Source organism: Neovison vison, chromosome 11, assembly GCF_020171115.1.
Source record: "Neovison vison isolate M4711 chromosome 11, ASM_NN_V1, whole genome shotgun sequence".
Lineage (NCBI taxonomy): Eukaryota > Metazoa > Chordata > Mammalia > Carnivora > Mustelidae > Neogale > Neogale vison.
The window spans coordinates 118,717,035-118,738,425 of record NC_058101.1 but is presented as its reverse complement, the minus strand read 5'-3'; the positions used below and the strand labels follow the sequence as shown (position 1 = coordinate 118,738,425).

Genomic DNA, 21,391 nt, shown 5'->3' with positions numbered 1-21,391 from the left:
CGTTATGGTTTTGATTTTCATTTCCTTGATGATTAGTGATGCTGAGCATCTTTTCATGTGTCTTGTTGGCTACCTATAGGTCTTCTTTGGAAAAATGTCTGTTCAGGTCCTGTTTTTTTGGTGTTGAGTATCAGAGTGATTTTAAAAACATGATTTGTACTACAGAATACACTGAAACAATGCACTGCCAAACAGGTCTCCTAAGGCAGGAAAAAGTTCAACTGAAATGTGATTTAAAACACAGCTCTTAGCTCAATAGGACACAAAAGCTCTTTTACAAGTCTTCCAACCCTACCTCTATCCTCAAATATATGTATTTTCCTGGGAAAGTATTCTATGTAAGGTATTAAGTGCCTGTTTAAACATTGCCTACATTTTAAACTTTAGAATATTTTTTACATTTCCCCTCTTTTGAAACCACACATTGTGTGGGGCACCTGGGTGGCTCAGTGGGTTAAGCCGCTGCCTTCAGCTCAGGTCATGATCTCAGGGTCCTGGGATCGAGTCCCACATCAGGGTCTCTGCTCAGCAGGGAGCCTGCTTCCTCCTCTCTCTCTCTCTGCCTGCCTCTCTGCCTACTTGTGATCTCTCTCTGTCAAATAAATAAATAAAATCTTAAAAAAAAAAAAAAAAAAAGAAAGAAACCACACATTGTGACCATACAAAAACAATACACTTTTTTTTTTAATGGAATAGTGTCATCTCATTTTATTATTACTAATGTAAGGATTTGATGCCAAAGAAACGAAGGTAATTTTACAAACTCAGAATGTTCACAAGTACACAAAATTCCCATTTTATTGTATTCTAGCATACTAGCTCAAATATATTTCTCTACAACTGCTCCAACACAACTCCTCTGGAATTATTTCAGTCATCCTTAACATGTGACTCTGCCAAATACTTTGAATCTAAAATAAATATATAAAATTTTAATTATTTTTAGATGAATGGGGTAAGAAAGTCATCAGGTGATGGTTAGGACTATTAATTTCCAAAAAACTGTGTTGAAGTGTTTCTTCTGGTACAGCAGTTATACATTAGAATTTTCAAAAAACAAGGGCAGAACAAAAGTATAAAAGAAACTCCTGCAGCTTAAGCCTCCCATAGTCCTAAAGCTCTGAGAGAAGCAAGGCAAAGCACCTTTCCTGCAATTTAAGTGGGTTTCCAGTATTTCCATGTAGCTGAACTTTCAGAGATAGACACTCACGACATATCATGAATATATGTATCATCTTGGCTCTGGTTGTATTAATTATGCCTGAAGAGTTTAATACCCATCCAAGTCCAAAGGTGGAAGAACACATAAACAGGTATGGTAATGGGCAGGAGCAGACTGTAAAAGCACAGGCTGGTTGTGCTAGTGCAGCCCTGTGGGAAGTTTTCTTCCACGGAGGCTGAGTAGAACAGTCCCGCTAGAGAGACCAATGGTATAAGGACAGTCAACGTAGGAAGAGACAGAAACATTCTTCTCTCCCACTTACTACCTGCCACTCTGACTTTTAAAAAGGTAAGTGGTATTAAGAAAGTTTAGCTGTGTTCCTTTTTAAAAAATTATGATCTAGTGCTGCTCCATTTCTTCTTGCTTCTTACTTTGGTGTGTCATCCTAGCTGCCTGCGGTATCATATTAGGGATCCCATCAATAACTGGATAGGCTATTCCCAACTCTTCATTAATCAGTTCGTTCGTTGATGCTTCGTATCTGAGGGGAGAAAAGGAAAACAAAATGAACTGTGAAAATGTTTGGAAGAGCTTGGTGTTCAATAAACACCACCATTCATCTAATTCTTGACAGACTGTTAATTACAAAAAGAATTAAACTGCTTCTAATTCTAAAAGCAGTATCACCCAATTGAAACATTTCTCTTAGAAAATGAATCTATAATTGTTCCCATTTTACTCAGTTTCTCTCATATTTTCTTTTCCACTTTATTCTCAAGCTATACTTTAGTATGTATTTTTAAAATCCAGTCAGAAAAAAATCTCCCCTTTCCATCCAAATATTCCTTTCTTAATCTGGGCAACCTCAAAACCATCCCAGTTAATTTACTACTGAAACAGCCAATGGAGAAAAACTCAACCTCTTTGCTTTAGAATACGTGTTTAATAGAGCAACACTAAGCCATCAGAAGGAAACCACTGAAAAATCGAGATACAGAAAATAAAATTTGAGGAAGATGAGACAGAAATGAGGAAACTTTAGAAAACAACAGGCCTGCAGTGAGCTAGTTACACAATTAACTGAGAGGCAGATCAAATAATCATTTCAAGGTGTAAGAAAACTGAGCGAGTGTATTCATTACAGAAAATAATCTAAGAGAAATGCAAAAATACTGAAAATAAAAAATGACTAGCAATCCACCACCCAAAAATAACCACTGATAGATACCATGTTGTCAGCCTTCAGTTTTAGTAGCCTGGAAATGTATAGAGCTTTTTAAAAAAATTTAAATTCAATTAATTAACGTTATTACGTATTATCAGTTTCAGAGGTAGAGTTCAGTGATTCATCAGTTGCATATAACACCCAGGGCTCATTACATCATGTGCCCTTCTTAATGCCCGTCACCCAGTTACCCCATCCCCCGCTCAGGTCCCCAAGCAACTCTTTGTTTCCTACGATTAAGAGTCTCTTATGTTTGTCTCCCTCTCTGATTTTCTCTCGTTTCATTTTCCCCTCCTAGAGCTGTTTTCCCGGCTCTTGGTTCAAGGAAGCCTTTACAAAACCCAGCTAGTCCAAAACTAAGGGCCAAAAGGGGCAGCACCCAGAACGTAAACGTTTAAGGTCGTCAGGCATCAGCGGTACATTTTCACACGCCTTGGACCAACAGTTCATAAACCCGGCGGTACAACCGACCGCTGCGGGGCCTTCTAAAAAACTCCTTGCTCTAGTCCCGCCCCCAGATCGGCGGACGGGGTCGCCCGGGGGTGGTGCCCGGGAATCGGCATTTTAAAAAAAGTTCCCTGGGGATTCCACGGCGCTGCCAGTGGTGAACCTGTAAACGCCCCGACCCATCCCTGCGGGTGGGCCGCTTGATGCGGGAGGCCCGGGGCTCGCCTCCCCTCCGGTCTCCTCCCGCTCCTCCCGCCCCTCCCGCCGCAGTTGGAGCTGCGTGGCGGCTGGTCCGCCCGGAGCCGGAAAATGGCAGCGGAAAACACTCGGCCCGACCGAAGGGCTGCCGCGCGGCCCCCCCGCCCCGGCCCGGCCCCCGGAGGGCGCGTACGCAAACCCGCAGCCGGCCAATCTCACCTGAGCGGCTTCTTGGAGAGCGGGCACACCAGGAACTCGAGCAGCGCCGGGTCGAAGGCGCGGGGCGGGTCCCCGGACCTCTCGCTCTTGTCCGCGGACGGCCGTGACCCCGCCGCGTGAAGGCACCTACGGGCGACCGCGAACGGCGGCACGCGTGGACGCCGCAGCGCTAAGGCGAGACAGCCGCACGCTCCGCTCAGCATGGTCCAGTAGGCCGCTGTCGCCACACTGCACCGTACGGCGCCCTCCGCCAGCCCGGGCCCCTTCAGCCGGAGCCCGCGCCGCCAGCCCCACCTCCGGCCAGCCCCCGCCCCCGGTGCTGCGCAAACGCAGTCCCCGGGCTGGCAGGAGCTAGCGCTTTGGTTCCGGGGGTGCTCCTGACCGACTGCTTTTCCTGCGGCACCACTCGATAGTTATGGGCGTGGCCTGCGTCCGGAGGACTTTAGCGACTGTGCCATCGCATTTACGAATTACAAACAAAACCGATGCTTAAATTGGGGTATTTTGAGCTTACGCCAGGGCTTCTCGCAGGGGTGCCAGGAAGCCAGTGGCCGGACCTCAAAGTCACAATGATAACCCTGCACCTACGTGGTTATCTCCAAAAGGAGGTTTCAACCACATTGTCACACTGGGTATGTTAAAAGCATTGATTTGTCTTACGTAAATCTTTACCAAAGCTTCTGTAACTTCGTTGGTCTCCCCGCCCCTTTTCTTATTAAATTAAAACTTTAGAACCTGGAAAGAATACCACAGGCCTCTTAAGCTCCACGATGTCCAGATTCTTACCCTGTGGGATTTACTGTGACTTTAACCGCATAATAAAGCTCAACCAGTTCATAAATGACCTTGCAGACAGCAAGTTCTCTAAGTAACTGTGTAATCGGGCAGGTGTCCATTAGTTGAATGGGAAATCCATTTAAAGGATTTTTCGCCCCAAGTTTGCCTCTGGCGCTCTAAGGAAATGATCGCGGGTTTGATCTTTGTTACAGTGTGGTAGATTTGGGCTCTGGAGCTAAGCGACTCCAGCGAATGACTTAACTACTGTTTCTTTACCCGTGTAATAAGATAATGGCATTTACCTCGTGAAATCTCCTCCTTGTGGGGATTAAAACGGGATCATGCATGCAAAGAACATTTAGAAAAATGCTTGGGACAAATTAATGCTCAGTTAATGTTCTCTATTGTTATTTTTATTTCCTCTGTTCTTTCCAGTACAGTATGGTAGCAGATTCTTTGTTAGTCATCAATTTTTTCCCCCTTTGTTTTGCTGAATATGGACTTGAACCTTTTTTGTTTCCTTGGACTTTTATCGTTTTTACAGTTTGGGCTCTTGGGAGATAGGGGTGGGAGTGAGGGACACAGAGATACAGATACAAGATGATATTTGCAGATATTTCATCTACTCAGTAATCTGAAAATAAATTGAGAAATTTTTATAGTTTACTCTATGTTTAAAAGTCCACTACATTATTTGTTGCTCTTTGTTCACTAATGTTCCGAAGACTTCAGCATCAGGCAGTTTTCAGGGATGTAGCCTCAAGATGAACTATTGTAAAGTTCCTATGTTTACTTTCATATTATTTCCTACGAAGGCAGTAGGAGGAATTAATTTTTCAGTTGTAGTTAGTTGATACTTTGGGCCCTACAGGAGTTGATTATAAGAGATAAATTCTAACTATGTTTCAGCGAGCTATAGGGGAGAAGAGTTTGACTTCTGCCAGCACTGAGTGGACCCAGGCCAGGCTGGGCAGGCCTAGTGTCTTAGCCTTTGGGGGATAGAGGCAGACACCTATGCTTGAGACCAGTTTCATCAGCCTTAATTTGGATAGCCTGGCGGACAGATCCCTATCACCTGGGTTTTCTAAACAGTTATAAATAAATTAGTTCCAGGTTGCCTCTACCTAGAAGGTTCAAAGCAGGTCAGTTTACTTTCACTTATGTTAGTATTTGGGGGAAATGGAGAGTAACAGCAAAGCATTGAAAACGTCTTCAAATTTATACAACCAAAGATCAATAACCAATAGTTAGGAACATCTGAGTGTGTGGTATATTAGTCCAAATCATGTAAATATTAAGTTACAAAATGTCCTTAAGTACTCCTTAGTAATGAAGGAATATAACTCATTTCTGCGGTATGCTAAGCTGAATGTAGATGACAGAAATGAACTGTAACATCATTAGTCCTTTTTTGCTATTGGCATGACCATGAGCTATTCCATCGCAGAGCCCTGTGCACATTATAATCATGTGATGGGCTCAGGTACAGCTGTGTGATGTTGGAGAAGGTACTTAAACTTTCTGCCCCAATCTTGTCATCTGTAAGATATCACAATAATAGTACCTACCTTACAAAAGTTTTTGAAAGGATTAAATAAAATAATACAAGGGAAGCAGTTAGCACAGGGGGCTGGCATAGATTACATGTTGAAAAATGCTAGCAGCTGCAAAATGACTTATTGTGGTGAAGTTGGTGAAAATTCTGGTTAGAAAATAGGGGCACCTGGGTGGCTCAGTGGGTTAAAGCCTCTGCCTTCAGCTCAGGTCATGATCCCAGGGTCCTGGGATTGAGCCCAGCATCAAACTCTCTGCTAAGTGGGGAGCCAGCTTCCCCCCACCCCTCCCTGCCTCTCTGCCTATTTGTGATCTCTGTCTGTCAAATAAATAGATAAAATCTATTTAAAAATTTAAAAAAAAAGAAAGTGAATGCACAGTGTACCACTGGGCCTTAATTTTAACCAGCATGGAATTTTTATGGTGTGCATAATACTAACACAATGTGCATAATACTAACACAATGCTCTTTAGCTATCATACACATTAGAGTTAGAGATCCCGGGGCAGATTAGAGGCTAGAATATACATTTTAATGAAGTTCCATAAATACCAAATTTGGGGCCTTGAAATTTGGGTATCTCTGATTCAGAAAAAGAAGTTAAAATTAATTTTCCACTAGATGGCATTATTCAGTATTTGAACTAATACTCCTGCTTGTACTTTTCTTTCCGCAATTACAAAGATTTATTTTGCCAGTGGTTGCCTTTATTTGATGACATCTATTTTAGGAACAAAAATCACAAAAATTTTATGAACTCATTACAATTATAAGAGTTCATTGAGATAAAGGGTCTAATAAGTAAATGAAAAAAATATGAAATTCATAAAGAAGAAAATGCAACTGGTTAACCAACACACAAAATAACAATAGTAAAGTAATGCAAGTTTCAAACATCAAAGCAATTTCCATTTTTCACTTATAAAAATAGAAAATATTTTAAAAATGTAATTTAAAAAAAAGATTTTATTTATTTATTTGAGAGAAAAAGCATAAGCAGGGGGTAGAGGCAGTGTTGGGGGTGGGGAGAAGCAGACTGCTTGCTGGATCCCAGGACTCTAAGATATGACCCAAACAGAAGGCAGACACTTGACCAACTCAGCCACTCAGGTGCCCCAAAATAATTTATCAAAGGTCCACTATGTGGCAGGTACTGTCTGAATTAGCTGGGATTCTCCGGTTCTCCAGAGACAGATATATCTATATCTATATCTATCTATCTATCTATATATACATACATACATACACACACACACATACATATATACATATATATATGTGAATATCTGGGTTGAGTCTCAACCCATTCATATATATATACATATATATGAATATAATGAGGATCAGCACATATGGGTATGGAGGCTGAGAAGTCCCACTATTTACCATCCCATTGGTGTTCTGTGGGATGGGACAAATGTGTAATGACATGTATCCACCATTATGGTATCATACAGAATAGTTTCACTGCGCTAGAAATCCCCTGTGCTTTACTTGCTCATCCCTTCCTCTCACCTAACCCTTGGAAACCACAGAAATTTTTACTAGTTTTGCCCTAGTTTCGCCCTAGTTTTCCCTTTTCCTGAATGTCATATAGTTGGAATCATACAGTATGTAACCTTCTCGGATTGGCTTCTTTAACTTAGCCATATGCATTTAAGGTTTCTCTGTATCTTTTCATGATTTGATAGCTCATTTCTTTTTACTGTCGAATAATATTTTATTTTCTGGATATACCGTAATTTATTTATCCATTTACCTATTGAGTGACATCTTGGTTGCTTCCAAGTTTTGGTAACTATGAAAAAAGCTGCTACAAACATTCATACGCAGGTTTTTATGTGGACATACATTTTTAATTCATTTGGGTAAATACCAAGGAATGTGATTGCAGATCATATGGTAAGAGTGTATTTCGTTTTATAAGAAACTGTCAAACTGTCTTACAAAGTGACTGTACCATTTTGTGTTTCCAACAGTGATGAATAATTCCTGTTGCTCTACATCCTTGCCAACATTTGGTGTTGTCTGTCTCTTGGATTTTCACCATTCTAGTAGGCGCTGTCGTTATCCCCTTATTTTAACTTGCAAGTTCCTAATGGTGTATGAAGTTGAGCATTTTTTTGTATGTTTATTTGCTACCTGTATATTATCTTTGGTGAGGTGTCAGTTCAGATCTTTTGCACATTTTTAAAGTTGGATTGTTCATTTTCTTACTGTTGAGCTTTAAGACTTTGAACATTTTGAATAACTGTCCTTTATCAGATATGTCTTTTGAAATAGTTTTCCCAGTTCGTGGCTTATCTTTTCATTCTCTTTATATGTCTTTATTATACCAGAGTAAATTGAAGTTCAGGATGCTGAGACAGAATAAATCAGAAATATTTTTTCCCTGAGGCTCCTTTATTTTTACTCAAGATAATCTCAAGTAACCAACATCTATTTCCTCCACATTCTTTAAGCTTCTGATTGAAAGGTTTCTCTTTGCTGTTGAACTCTTTTAAAAATGGGAGCACAGATTTTTGACCCCATGTAACCCTAATATACAAGAGGCAAACAAAAAAGAGGTGCATTCACCGCCAAGCACTGTGGTCCTAATTGAGCCACTATTTCTCTCCCTGCAGTGACTGCAAAGACAATTGACAGTGATAACATTCATTGACAGCTTGACCTTTCTCATTTGATGCATTGAAAGTCAAGTCTCCTCCAATCTCATACAGCAATATAACAAAGTAGAAAGATGTGAGTATTTCTCATGTCATACTGTAAGATATAAAAATGGTAGAACATTCCATTCTCTGTTTTGTCCCGTTGTTATAATTAACACAAACCATCTTGTGGGAATGGAGTGACCTACTTCGATGTATCTTGCTTTGTGTGTGATCGTTTAACAAGTTAGATATTCATAGACACAGACAAACGGCCAAGAACTCTCAACCCCACTTCCACTGGATTATGCAAAGGTTCTTGGCACAACAGCTTACAAGGCCCTCAAAAAACTAACCTCTGCCTCTCCAGCATCTTCTCACTATGCCACTTCCCATCTTGTATTCAGCCGTTCGGAATTATTTGCTGTCCCACTAATACTCTAGGCTGTTTTGTAGCTCCATGTCCTTTGCTCATGCCATGACACCCTCCCCAAATATCCTTTTCTCCATTTGTGCAGCTAAAGCACTTACTCACCGTTAAGACCAAGTTTCAACAGTCCTTCTTATGAAGATTCTTGTAACTCCCTCCTTTTCCCTGTACCCTGGGTATTAGCCAATTCATCCATCATGTACAATGATATGACACACACACACACACACACACACACATACACCCCTATACTAATCTGTAAGATCCTTTAGGTCACATAACCATGTTTGTTTTATTTCTTTATCCCAGCATCTAGCACAGTGACTGGCACATAGGAGGGTTTTTTTTTTTTTAAAGATTTTATTTACTTGAGAGAGAGAAAGAGAGAAGGAGAGAGCACAAGCAGAGGGAAAAGGAGGAGCAGATTCCCGGCTGAGCCGAGTCCCCAATGCAGGGCTCCATCCCAGAACCCCAGGATCGTGACCTGAGCTGAAGGCAGATGCTTAACCAACTGAGCCACCCAGGCACCCCCAGAGTAGGGTTTTTTTTTTTTAAGATTTTATTTATTTATTTGACAGAGAGATCACAAGCAGACAGAGGCAGGCAGAGAGAAAGGGGAAGCAGGCTCCCCATGGAGCAGAGAGCCCGATGCAGGGCTTGATCCCAGTACCCCAAGATTATGACCTGAGTGAAAGGCAGAGGCTTTATCCACTGAACCACACAGGCACCCTTCCCCCAGAGTAGATTTTAAAAAAAAAAAAAGCCTATAAAATAAATATAATAGGTCAGCGTAGTTTTCAAATGTTTAGTTGTTCCTCTTGTCAACAGAAAAAAATTATTATGCAGTTATACAACATGCCAGGAATATACCAGTGAAAAGATTAGCTCAACATACTTTTCTTTTTCAATTTAGAGAAATTTTAACATAAACTCTCTTCCAGCCTGGTTATAATTTTGAACAACATAAATTACAGTAGAGGGGTGCCTGGATGGCTCAGTTGTGTTAGCATTTTGGTTCAGGTCATGATCCTCAATCCCAGGATGGAGCCAGCTTTGGGCTCCCTGCTCAGTGGAAAAAGTCTGCTTCTCCCTCCGCCTCTCCAACGCTCATTCATTCTCTCTCTCACTCTCTCTCAAATAAATAAATAAAATCTTGAAAAAAAATAGAGTAGAGGTACTAGAAGGAGTACTATATTAGATCTGTCTTCTAATTTTTTTTTGTTTGAGGTTATCTATTTTTACAATTTACATAAAAGTTACAAAGAATTCTTATATACTTTCATTGCGATTTCCTAAATTAACAACTCTCCAGCTTGCTTTTAAAAAGGTGTTTGAGAGTAACTTGCAGACATGAGGCTTAACCACTTCAAAACAAAACAGAAAGCATTTTCTTATACTACCATGGTACAGTGATCAAAATCAGGAAGTTAATGTTGATACAATGTTCTTATAAAATCTACAGATTAAAATTTCATCAGTTGTCCCATTAGTGTACTTTTTTAAAATTTATTTTTAGCATAACAGTATTCATTATTTTTGCACCACACCCAGTGCTCCATGCAGTCCGTGCCCTCTATAATACCCACCACCTGGCACCCCAACCTCCCACCCCCCGCCCCTTCAAAACCCTCAGATTGTTTTTCAGAGTCCATAGTCTCTCATGGTTGACCTCCCCTTCCAGTTTCCCCCAACTCCCTTCTCCTCTCTAACTCCCCATGTCCTCCATGCTATTTGTTATGCTCCACAAATAAGTGAAACCATATGATAATTGACTCTCTCTGCTTGACTTATTTCACTCAGCATAATCTCTTCCAGTCCTGTCTATGTTGCTACAAAAGTTGGGTATTCGTCCTTTCTGATGGAGGCATAATACTCCATAGTGTATATGGACCACATCTTCCTTATCCATTCGTCTGTTGAAGGGCATCTTGGTTCTTTCCACAGTTTGGCGGCCGTGGCTGCTGCTGCTATAAACATTGGGGTACAGATGGCCCTTCTTTTCACTACATCTGTATCTTTGGGGTAAGCTGTGATCACCAAGACAGCATGGTACTGGCATAAAAACAGACACATAGACCAGTGGAACAGAGTAGAGAGCCCAGATATGGACCCTCAACTCTATGGGCAAATAATCTTCAACAAAACATGAAAAAATATACAGTGGAAAAAAGACTGTCTTTTCAATAAATGGTGCTGGGAAAACTGGACTGCTATATGTAGAAGAATGAAACTCGACCATTCTCTTACACTGTACACAAAGATAAACTCAAAATGGATAAAAGACCTCAATGTGAGATAGGAATCCATCAGAATCCTAGAGGAGAACATAGGCAGTAATCTCTTTGATAGCAGCCACAGCAACTTCTTTCAAGATATGTCTCCAAAGGCAAAGGTAACAAAAGCCAAAATAAACTTTTGGGACTTCATCAAAATCAAAAGCTTCTGCACAGCAAAGGAAACAGTCAAGAAAACAAAGAGGCAACCCACGGAATGGGAGAAGATATTTGCAAATGACAGTACAGACAAAAGGTTGATTTACAGGATCTCTAAAGAACTCCTCAAACTCAACACACACAAACCAGACAATCATATCAAAAAATGGGCAGAAGATATAAATAGAAACTTCTCCAATGAAGACATACAAATGGCTATCAGACACATGAAAAAAATGTTCATCATCACTAGCCATCAGGGAGATTCAAATTAAAACCACATTGAGATATCACCTTACACCAGTTAGAATGGCCAAAATTAGCAAGACAGGATACAACATGTGTTGGAGGGGATGTGGAGAAAGGGGAACCCTCTTACACTGTTGGTGGGAATGCAAGTTGGTGCAGCCTCTTTGGAGAACAGTGTGGAGATTCCTCAAGAAATTAAAAATAGAGCTTCCCTACGACCCTGCCATTAGTGTACTTTTATAGCAAAAGAAAAAAAATATTTCTGGTCCAGGATACAATCCACTATCAAACATTGTATTTAGTTTCTGTGTCTTATTTTTCTCTTATAACATGAAATAGTTAAAAAAAAAGGAAAAGAAAGTTTGTTGCTGGGGTTTTTGTTTGTTTGTTTGTTTGTTTTTGGTCTTTCATGATCTTGACATCTTGAAGCATATAGGCCAGTTACTTCTCAGCAAGTCCATGCCTTGACTTAGATTGTGTGATATTTCTTCACAATTAGATTCAGATTATGCATTTTTGCCAGGAATACCAAAGATTGGTGCTGTGTCCTTTTCAGTTCTTCATACTAAGAAGCATTACTCCTGATGCTAATTCTGCACATTTTATCAAGGTGGTTCCTGCAAATTGTTTCTGCTGTAAATTACTGTTTTTCTCTATGTAATTAAATATTATATGGGGAATTACATAAATATCTTATGGAGATGAGGTTATATTTACAGCTAAGCAAAACAGAGCAAGTTTCCTGAGCGATCTAATGAGAAAGTGTTTAGCTCTGTATTTGACCTTCCTAGAGATTATTTATAAAAATTAGAAGACTGGCAGCACCTGGGTGGCTCAGTTAGTTGAGTGATAGACTCTGGATTTCAGCTCAGGTGGTGACCTTGGAACTGAGCCCTGCCTCGGGCTCTGCCTTCAGTGCAGAGTCTGCTGAAGGCTCTCTCTCTCCCTCTGCCCCTTCCCCTGCTCTCACGCTCTCTCTCCCTCTTAAAAGTAAAAATAAGTAAAATCTTTTAAAAATATTAGAAGACTGTTTAAAATGGAAATCTTCTGATATTTTAGAGGATTTAGCCTCAAAATTATTTCCCAAAACAGGGTGTGTCTCTGTATTCTGTTGAACTGAATTTTAAAACCTTAAGTAAATGGAAGTTTTGCATTCAGCAGCTCCTCGGGAATTACACTTGAAGAGGAATAGCAGTAGAACTCTTGTTTCTATGATGTCTGTGCATTTGGCTCCTCCAAAACCCTCTGACAAGAAGATAATGTCCTATGTTATTAGTCATACTTTATAATAAAAACACCAGGCTTATGTTGGTGTTGATGAATCCTGAGTTCTGGTCTGTTTGTTAACCCACATATTCTTAAAAAGAGAACGATGGGGGTGCCTGGGTGGCTCAGTGGGTTAAAGCCGCTGCCTTTGGCTCAGGTCGTGATCCCAGGGTCCTGGGATCAAGCCCCGCATCGGGCTCTCTGCTTAGCAGGGAGCCTGCTTCTTCCTCTCTCTCTGCCTGCCTCTCTGCCTACTTGTGATCTCTGTCTGTCAAATAAATAAATAAAATCTTAAAAAAAAGAGAGAGAGAGAGAGAACTGTTGAAATTGTGATTTGATGCATGTTTACTTGTTTTCTGGAGTTATATATCTAGCACAATAATAGGATATTTCAAATGCATCTGTGCCATTGTAAAGGAATCATGGAATACTTTTAGATCCCTAATTGTTAATGTTTTTTGCTTTAATGAGGTATGATTTTTGCAAATAAAAATTGAATATATTTAAGGTATATAATGTGATGTTTTGATATACATATACATTGTGAAACAGTTACTACTATCAAGCTAATTAAAGTATCCATCACCTCACATTTTTTGTGTGTGTATAGCGAGAATACTTAAGATGTACTCTCTTACCAAATTTCAAGCATACAATAAAGTATTGTTAACTATAGTCACCATGCTTATACTAGATCTACAAAACTTACTCATCTTGCATAACTGAAACTTTGTACACTTTGATCAACATCTCTCCATTTCTCCTACCCCACTCCCCATCCTAGCCCTGACAATCTCCTCTTTACTCTGTGTTTCCATGAATTATATGGTTTTAGATTCCACATGAGATTATGCAGTATTTGGTTTTCTGTGTCCAACTTATTTCACTTAGCGTAATGTCTTCCACGTTCATTCATGTCACAAATGATGGGATTTCCTTAATTTTTTTAAAGACCAAATAAGATTTCATTTTATATACATATATATACACAATACATATACACATATGTATCGTATGTATGTATATAGCTCACATTCTCTTTATTTATTCACCTCTTGATGGACACTTAGATTGATTCCATATCTTGGCTATTCAGAATTATGCTGCAGTGAACAAGGGAGTGCCGATATTTCTTTGAGATCCTGATTTCATTTCCTTTGGATACATACTTAGAAGTGGGATTGCTGGATCCTATGGTAGTTCTAGTTCTATTTTTTTGAGGGACTTCCATACTGTTTTCCAAAATGGATGCACCAGTTCACATTCCCACAAAAGGTATATGAGGGTTCCCTTCTTTGCATATCCTCACCTATGCTTATTATCTTTTAGCCTTAATACCCATTTCAACATATGTTAGGTGCTATCTCTTGGTTTTGATTTGCATTTCCTTGGTAATTAGTGATGTTGAGGATTTTTTCATAAACCTGTTGGCCATTTGTATGCCTTCTTTTTTAATTTTTATTTTTTTAAAGAATTTATTTATTTGACAGACAGAGATCACAAGTAGGCAGAGAGGCAGGCAGAGAGAGAGGGGAGGAAGCAGGCTCCCTGCCTAGCAGAGAGCCTGATGTGGGGCTCGATCCCAGAACTCTGGGATCATGACCTGAGCCGAAGGCAGAGGCTTTAACCCACTGAGCCACCCAGGTGTCTGTATGCCTTCTTTTGAGTACTGTCTATTCAAGTACTTTGCCCATTTAAAAATTGGATTATTTGCTTTCTTGCTTTGAGTTGTTTGAGTTCCTTCTATATTTTGGATATTAACCCTTTATCAGATGTATAGTTTGCAAGTGTTTTCTCTCATTTCATAGGGTTTTTTAACTTGCTGATTGTTTTCTTTGCTGTGAGAAACTTTTTAGTTTGATGCAATCTCTCTATGTACTTTTGTTTTTGTTGCCAATGCTTTTGGGGTCATATTCAAAAAATCATTTCCCAGACCAAGTCAAGAAATATTTTTCCTCTTTTCTTCTAGTTGTCTTACAGTTTCAGGTGAACATTGAAGTCTTTAATCCATCTTGAGTCAATTTTTGTATTATGTTGTGAGATAGGCTCCAGTTTCATTCTTCTGCATGTGGATACCCAGTTTTCTCAATACTATTTTTGGAAGAGACTACCTTTCCCCGTTGAGTGTTCTTGAAATATTTATGGAATATCAATTGATCATAAATGTGTAGATTATTCTGGGCCCCCTATTCTGTTTCATTATCCTTTATGTCTGTGTTTATACTGGTACCATACTGTGTTGATTACTATAGCTCTGTAATATAGTTTGAAATCAGGATGTGAGGACCTCAGGTTTGTTCCTGTTGCTCAAAAATACTCAGGCTACTTGAGGACTTTTGTCACCTATGAATTTTAGGATTTTTTTTTTAATTTGTGAAAAATAGCCCTGGAATTTGAATAGGAATTACGTTGTGTCTGTAGATCTCTTTGGATATTAGTGGACATTTTAACAATATTAATTCTTCTAATCTATGAACATGGGATGTCTTTCTATTTATTTCTGTCTTCTTTGGTTTCTTTCACCAGCGTTTCATAGTTTTCACTGTACTGATCTTTCATCTGTTTGGTTAAATTTATTCCCAAGTATTTAAATTTTTTTGCATGCTATTGTAAATGGGATTGTTTTGTTAATTTCTTTTTTGAATAGTTTGTTATTAGTGCATAAAAATGCAATTGATTTTTGTATATTGATTTTGTGTCCTGCAGCTTTTCTACATTTTTTATTTATCTGTGCTGATAGTTTTTTGGTGGAGACTTTAGGGTTTCTTTTTTCTTTTTAATATTTTATTTATTTATTTGACAGACAGAAATCACAAGTAGGCAGAGAGGCAGGCAGATAGAGAGGGGGGGAAACAGGCTCCCTGCTAAGCAGGGAGCCCAATGCGGGGCTCGATCCCAGGACCCTGAGATCATGACCTGAACTGAAGGCAGAGGCTTAACCCACTGAGCCACCCAGGTGCCCCTAGGATTTTTTTGTAGATGAGGTCATGTCTCTGACAAACAGAGACCATTTCACTTCTTTCTTTCAGATTCGAATGCCTTTGATTTCTTTTTCTTGCCTATCTGCTCTGGCTAGGACTTCTAGCACCATGTTAAACATAAGTGGTGAGAGTGGACATCCTTTTCTTGTTTCTCATCTTAGAGGAAAAAATTTCAGCTTTTTGCCATTGAGTATGATGTTAGCTATGGGTTTTTCATATATGACCTTTGTTATGCTGAGGTATGTTCCCTCTAAACCCACTTTGTTTAGTTTTTTATCAAATGGTTGTTGTACTTTGTCAAATGCTTTTTTTTTGCATCTATTGAAACAATCATATGATTTTTATCCTTCATTCTGTTAATATCATGTCTCACATTTATTGATTTGCATATGTCGAATCATCCTTGTATCCAAAGGATAAATCCCACTTGATCATGGTGTATGATCCTCTTAATGTGCTCCTGAATTCAGTTTGGTAGTGTTTTGTTGAAGATTTTTGCATCTGTATTCATCAGGGATATCGGCCTGTAATTTTCTTTTTTGTAGTGTCCTTGTTTGGCTTTGATCTCAGGGTAATGGTGGCCTTATTAATTGACTTTTAAGTGTTCCCTTCAATTTTTTGGAAGAGTTTGAGAAGGATTGGCATTAAATTTCTCTAAATACCTGTAGAAGTCACCAGTGAGGCCATTCCGTTCTGTACTTTTTATTAGAGGGGAGTTGATTACTGATTAAACCTCCTTACTTATTATTCTATTCATATTTTTAAAAATTTCTTTATGATTCAATATTGGTAGGTTGCATTTCTAGGAGTTAAGCTTTTTCTTGTAAGTTATCTAATTTGTTGGCATATAATTGTTCATAGTAGTCTCTTATGATCGTTTGTATTTCTTTTTTTTTTAAGATTTTATTTATTTATTTGTCAGAGAGAGAGGGAGAGTGAGAGAGAGCACAAGCGGGGGAGAAGGGGATGCTGCAGAGGCAGAGGGAGAAGCAGTCTCTCCACTGAGCATGGAGCCCAATGTGGGACTTGATCCCAAGACTCTGGGATCATGACCTGAGCTGAAGGCAGAGGCTTAACCGACTGAGCCACCCAGACGTCCTGATCGTTTGTATTTCTATGGTATTAAATGTAATGACTCTTCTTTCATTTACAGTTTTATTTATATGAGTTTTCTTTATTTTTTTATTAATCTAGGTAAAGGTTTCTCAATTTTGTTTATCTTTTCAAAAAACCAACCTAGTTTCATTGATTTTTTGAAAAAATTTTTATTATTCATTAATTTGAGAGAGCATGTGAGTGACCAAGCATGAGGAGGAGCAGAGAGTAAGGGACAAGCAGATTCTGGGCCGATGCGGGGCTCAGTCCCCATGACCCTGAAATCACGACCTGAGTCAAAACCAAAAGCCAGCGGCCAACTGACTGAGCCACCCAGATGCCCCTCATTGATCTTGTCTATTGTATCTCTGTTTCATTATTTCTGCTTTGATCTTTATTATTGTCTTCCTTCTGCTAAGTTTGTACTTTTTCTAGTTCTCTGAAGTGTAAAGTTAGTTGCTTATTCGAGATTTTTATTTTTTATTATATTTTATTTTTTATTTATTTATTTTTTTAAAGTAGGTTCCGTGCTGAGCATGGCGCCCAATATGGGGCTTGAACTCAAGACCCTGAGATTGAGAACTGAGCTGAGATTAAGAGTCAGACACTTAACTAACTGAACCACCTAGAAGCCCCTCTTTTTTTTTTTTTAGTGTAGGCCGTTAGCACTATAAATGTCCCCTTTAGACCTGCTTTTGCTGCATACTGTAAATTTTGGTATGCTTTGTGCTTGTTTTTGTTTGTCTCAAGTACTTTTGATTACCCTTTTGATTTCTTCTTTGACCCATTGGGTATTCAGGAGTGTAATTTCTACATATTTATGAATTTCTAATTTTCCTTTAGTTATAGACTTCTAGTTTCATACCATTGTATTCAGAAAAGATACTTCATATGGTATCTTTTGATACTTAAATTTGTTAAGATTTGTATCATAACCTAATATTTGGTCTGTTTTGGATAATGATGTATGTGTGTTTGAAAAGAATGTGCATACTGCTACAGTTTGATGAAACGTTCCGCATATGGCTCTTGGGTCCTTTGGCTCTACGGTGTTGCTCAAGTTTGCTGTTTCCTTATTAATCATGTCTTGATGATTTATCCACTGATGAAAATGGGATTGAAGTCCCCTACTGTCACTATTTCTTCCTTCAATTCTATTAATATTTGCTTTATAAATATTGGTGTTCCAATGTTAGATGTATCCTCTTGATGAATTGACCCCTTTATTATTACCTTTGTCTCTTGTGACAGTTTTTGACAATTTTGTTTGATAGCCATCTTTCTCCGTGTCTTCACATTGTCTTTCCTGTGTGCGTATCTATTTCCTAGTCTCTGCTTCTTATAACATTAGTCCTGTTGGATTAGGGCCCACCTATATGATCTCATTCTACATTATTTACCCCTTTAAAGACTCCATCTCAAAGTATATAGTCACTTTCTGAGGTACTAGGGGCTGGGATCTCAACATATTAATTTGGAGGGTCACAATTCAACCCCTAACACTGCTCTTCCTCTCTTCCGGTTCCACTAGCTTGGTAAAAAATACTTCAACTGTACAGGATTTAAAAGAAGATGATCAAACATCTTAAAGTCTCTGAATAGACTTTGTAATACATATTTAAATGTGTTTAATTTTTAAAAGGAAGCCATTTACAGAATTCTCAATTATGAGGGAATTATATATGAGAAACATTCATTTTTAAAGTAATGATGGCTCCAAGGAAAATATCTCTTTTCTCTCTTTAAAGATTTATTTGTTTATTTGACAGAGAGAGAAATCACAAGTAGGCAGAGAGGCAGGCAGAGAGAGAGAGGGAAGCAGGCTCCCGCCTGAGCAGAGAGTCTGATACAGGGCTCAATCCTAGGACCCTGAGACCATACCTGAGCTGAAGGCAGAGGCTTAACCCACTATGCCACCCAGGCGCCCCTGTTTTCTCCTTGTATATACTTGAAGGTAACTTGACCATAAAGAACTTTTATAGTCTGAACTTTAAAAAAAACTTAAAAACTTAAAAAAAATCTTTTTTTCAGGAAAAATTCTAAACTAAAGCATAATACAGAGTTCTCCTCATGTAACTATGTAGTCATTCAAGTACTTTCTTTATTTTAAATTTTTTTTTAAAGATTTTATTTTTTTATTTATTTGACAGAGAGAGAGAGATCACAAGTAGGCAGAGAGTCAGGCAGAGAAAGAGAGAGAGAGAGAGAAGGAAGCAGGCTCCCTGCTAAGCAGAGAGCCCAATATGGGACTCAATCCCAGGACGCTGGGATCATGACCTGAGCTGAAGACAGAGGTTTTAACCCACTGAGCCACCCAGGAGCCCCGAGTGACAGCTTTATTGAGATAAATTCATGTATATACAGTTTACACATTTAAAGTGTATAATTCAATGTTTTTTTAGTATATTCACAGAGCTGCACACCCATCACCAAGATCAATTTTGAAACATTTTTATCATTTTGAGAAGGAACCCTGTACCTATTAGGAGTTATTCTTCATTTCCTCACTCCCATCACACCCCTGGCCCTAGGCAACCACTAATACACTTTCTCTCTCTACAGATTTGCTTATTCTGGATATTTCTTATAAATGGAATCATACAATAGATAGTTTTTGTGACTGGTTTCTTCAATTTAGCATAATATTTTCTAGGTCCATCCATGTTGTAGCATGTAAATCAGTACTTCATTCCTTTTTATTGCCAAATAATATCCAATTCTACAGACATACCACATTTATTTATCCATTCACTGGTTGATAGATGTTTGGGTTGTTTCCAAGTTTTGGCTATGAATAATGCTGTTATGAATGTGTGTTAAAATTTTTGTATACCTTTACATGTGTTCTTATTTTATTTGTGTATGTACCTAGAATTAAAATTGTTAGGTCATATGATAACTCTGTATTTGACTTTTAGAGGAACTTGCAGATTGTTTCAAAACAGCTGTCCCATATTACAGTCCTTTTTAAAGTTTTTTTTAAAAAAGTTTACAAAATATCTATACACAACATGGGGCTTGAACTCTCAACCTGGAGATTAAGAGTTGCACACTCTACAGACTGAGCCATCTAGGTGTCCCCACTATTTTAAATTCTTAGCAGTAATGTTTGAGAGTTTCAATTTTCCACATCCTTGCTAGAACTTCTTTTTTTTTTTTTTAAGATTTTATTTATTTATCAGAGAGAGAGGGGGGGGAGAGAGCAAGCACAGGCAGACAGAATGACAGGCAGAGGCAGAGGGAGAAGCAGGCTCCCCGCAGAGCTGAGGAGCCCGGTGCGGAACTCGATCCCAGGATGCTGGGATCACGACCCGAGCCGAAGGCAGCTGCCCAACCAACTGAGCCACCCAGGCGTCCCCTTGCTAGAACTTCTTATAAGTCTTTCTGATGATAGTCATTTTAGTGGGTGTGGGTTTGTTGTTTTTTTTTTTTATGAGGGGAAGGGGGTCTTCTGTCCCGTGCAGAGCCCACTGTGCTTCCTTCTAACCCCCCAAATTTTTGACCTGGAGGAGCCCTCGTTTTTTGCCAGCCTGAGAACAGGTTCAGCGGAGAGCTTCCCTCTCCCGGTCAGGGAAGAATGCTAAAACCAAGATTACGGCACAGCCAGCACTAGCCACCTGCCCCCATCACCCAGAACAGCAGCAGGAAGGAGAGACGAGACAGTAGGCAGAACTTCCTGACAGCAGAACATGAGGGGGCTTAGGAGGGTTGGTTCTTATTTAGAAGAAGGTCATGGGAGTGGGCCCCTGGAACGTGTGAGATCAGTAAGAAAATGAGTTATGGAGTTGTAAGTCTGGCGCACTCAGAAGGTCGTGGCCCACAGCAGTCTCCTGCTGCTTATATTACAAGACCCCTCTCTTCCTCAGTCAAAGCCAGAGATAGATCCTCACTCTATGTCCAAGTGCACTGACCAGACATTTGCTCTACCTCTGGGGAAGGAATTAAAAACAAAGACCCAAACCAAAACTCTAGTTGAAGCAGGAGAAACTGAACTTGGACTGTTGGAAGGACTGTCTTGGGAGTGAGGCTGGGTGTCGTCTCTGATGCAGGAAGGACGTCTGTGGGGGTAGTCTGTAAACCAGAGACCACCTTCTCCCAAGGTAGACTAAGGGAGAGGGAGCTTGGCAGCAGACGCCTCTGGATTTGGGGCTTTGGAGGGGGCTGATGGGTCCCCCAAGGGGAAGTGGTGGCATGAAATCGTAGGTAATCATAGTATTTCCATGTGGTTTTGACTTACATTTTCCTAATAGCTAATGATATTGAGCATCTTTTTGTTTGTTTGTTTGTTTATGGCCATTTATGTGTATGTTTATTGACCATTTGCGCATCTTCTTTGGAGAAATGTCTGATCAGCTCCTTTAGACATTTTTCAATTGTGTTCTTTGTTGTTTTATTATTGAGTTGTAAGAGTTTTATATTCTGGATACAAATCTCCTGTGAAATATATGATTTGCAAATATTTTCTCTCAATCTTTTCATTGTCTTTTCACTTTTTGGTGGTGTCCTTTGAAGCACAAAGTTTTTCTGTTTTTCTTTGTTTGTGGCTTTTCTGTTTTGCTCTGAGAAATTATTGCCTAATCCAGATTCACAGAGATTTATACCTATGTTTTCTTCTATGACTTTCATAATTTTAGATCTTGCCTTTAGGTCTTAGAACAATTTTGTTAAATTTTGTATATGGTGTGAGATAGAGTCTACTTTTAATCA

At 39.3% G+C, this 21,391-nt stretch overlaps 2 protein-coding genes across 2 annotated transcripts; both read right to left on the bottom strand.

The window, feature by feature from the left end:
• Positions 1-780: 780 nt before the first annotated feature.
• Positions 781-1,559, bottom strand: PIGY (phosphatidylinositol glycan anchor biosynthesis class Y). Its single transcript, XM_044224530.1, has one exon. The coding sequence runs from the start codon at positions 1,465-1,467 to the stop codon at positions 1,252-1,254; it is 216 nt and encodes a 71-aa protein (XP_044080465.1). The 5' UTR covers positions 1,468-1,559; the 3' UTR covers positions 781-1,251.
• On the bottom strand, positions 1,473-3,563 carry PYURF (PIGY upstream open reading frame). The gene is made up of 2 exons (XM_044224531.1): positions 3,252-3,563; positions 1,473-1,703 (listed from the first exon to the last, which is right to left on the bottom strand). Exons 1-2 carry the CDS (start codon positions 3,452-3,454, stop codon positions 1,562-1,564), a joined length of 345 nt encoding a protein of 114 aa, XP_044080466.1. The 5' UTR covers positions 3,455-3,563; the 3' UTR covers positions 1,473-1,561.
• Between the last annotated feature and the right edge of the window lie 17,828 nt (positions 3,564-21,391).

Bases quoted from the DNA above. Each gene is read 5' to 3' on its own strand.
- PIGY (XM_044224530.1), bottom strand. From the start codon at position 1,467: ATGTTTCTGTCTCTTCCTACGTTGACTGTCCTTATACCATTGGTCTCT.
- PYURF (XM_044224531.1), bottom strand. From the start codon at position 3,454: ATGCTGAGCGGAGCGTGCGGCTGTCTCGCCTTAGCGCTGCGGCGTCCA. The intron at 1,704-3,251 runs GTGAGATTGGCC...TTCTCCCCTCAG, and splicing joins CTCTCCAAGAAGCCGCTCAG to ATACGAAGCATCAACGAACG.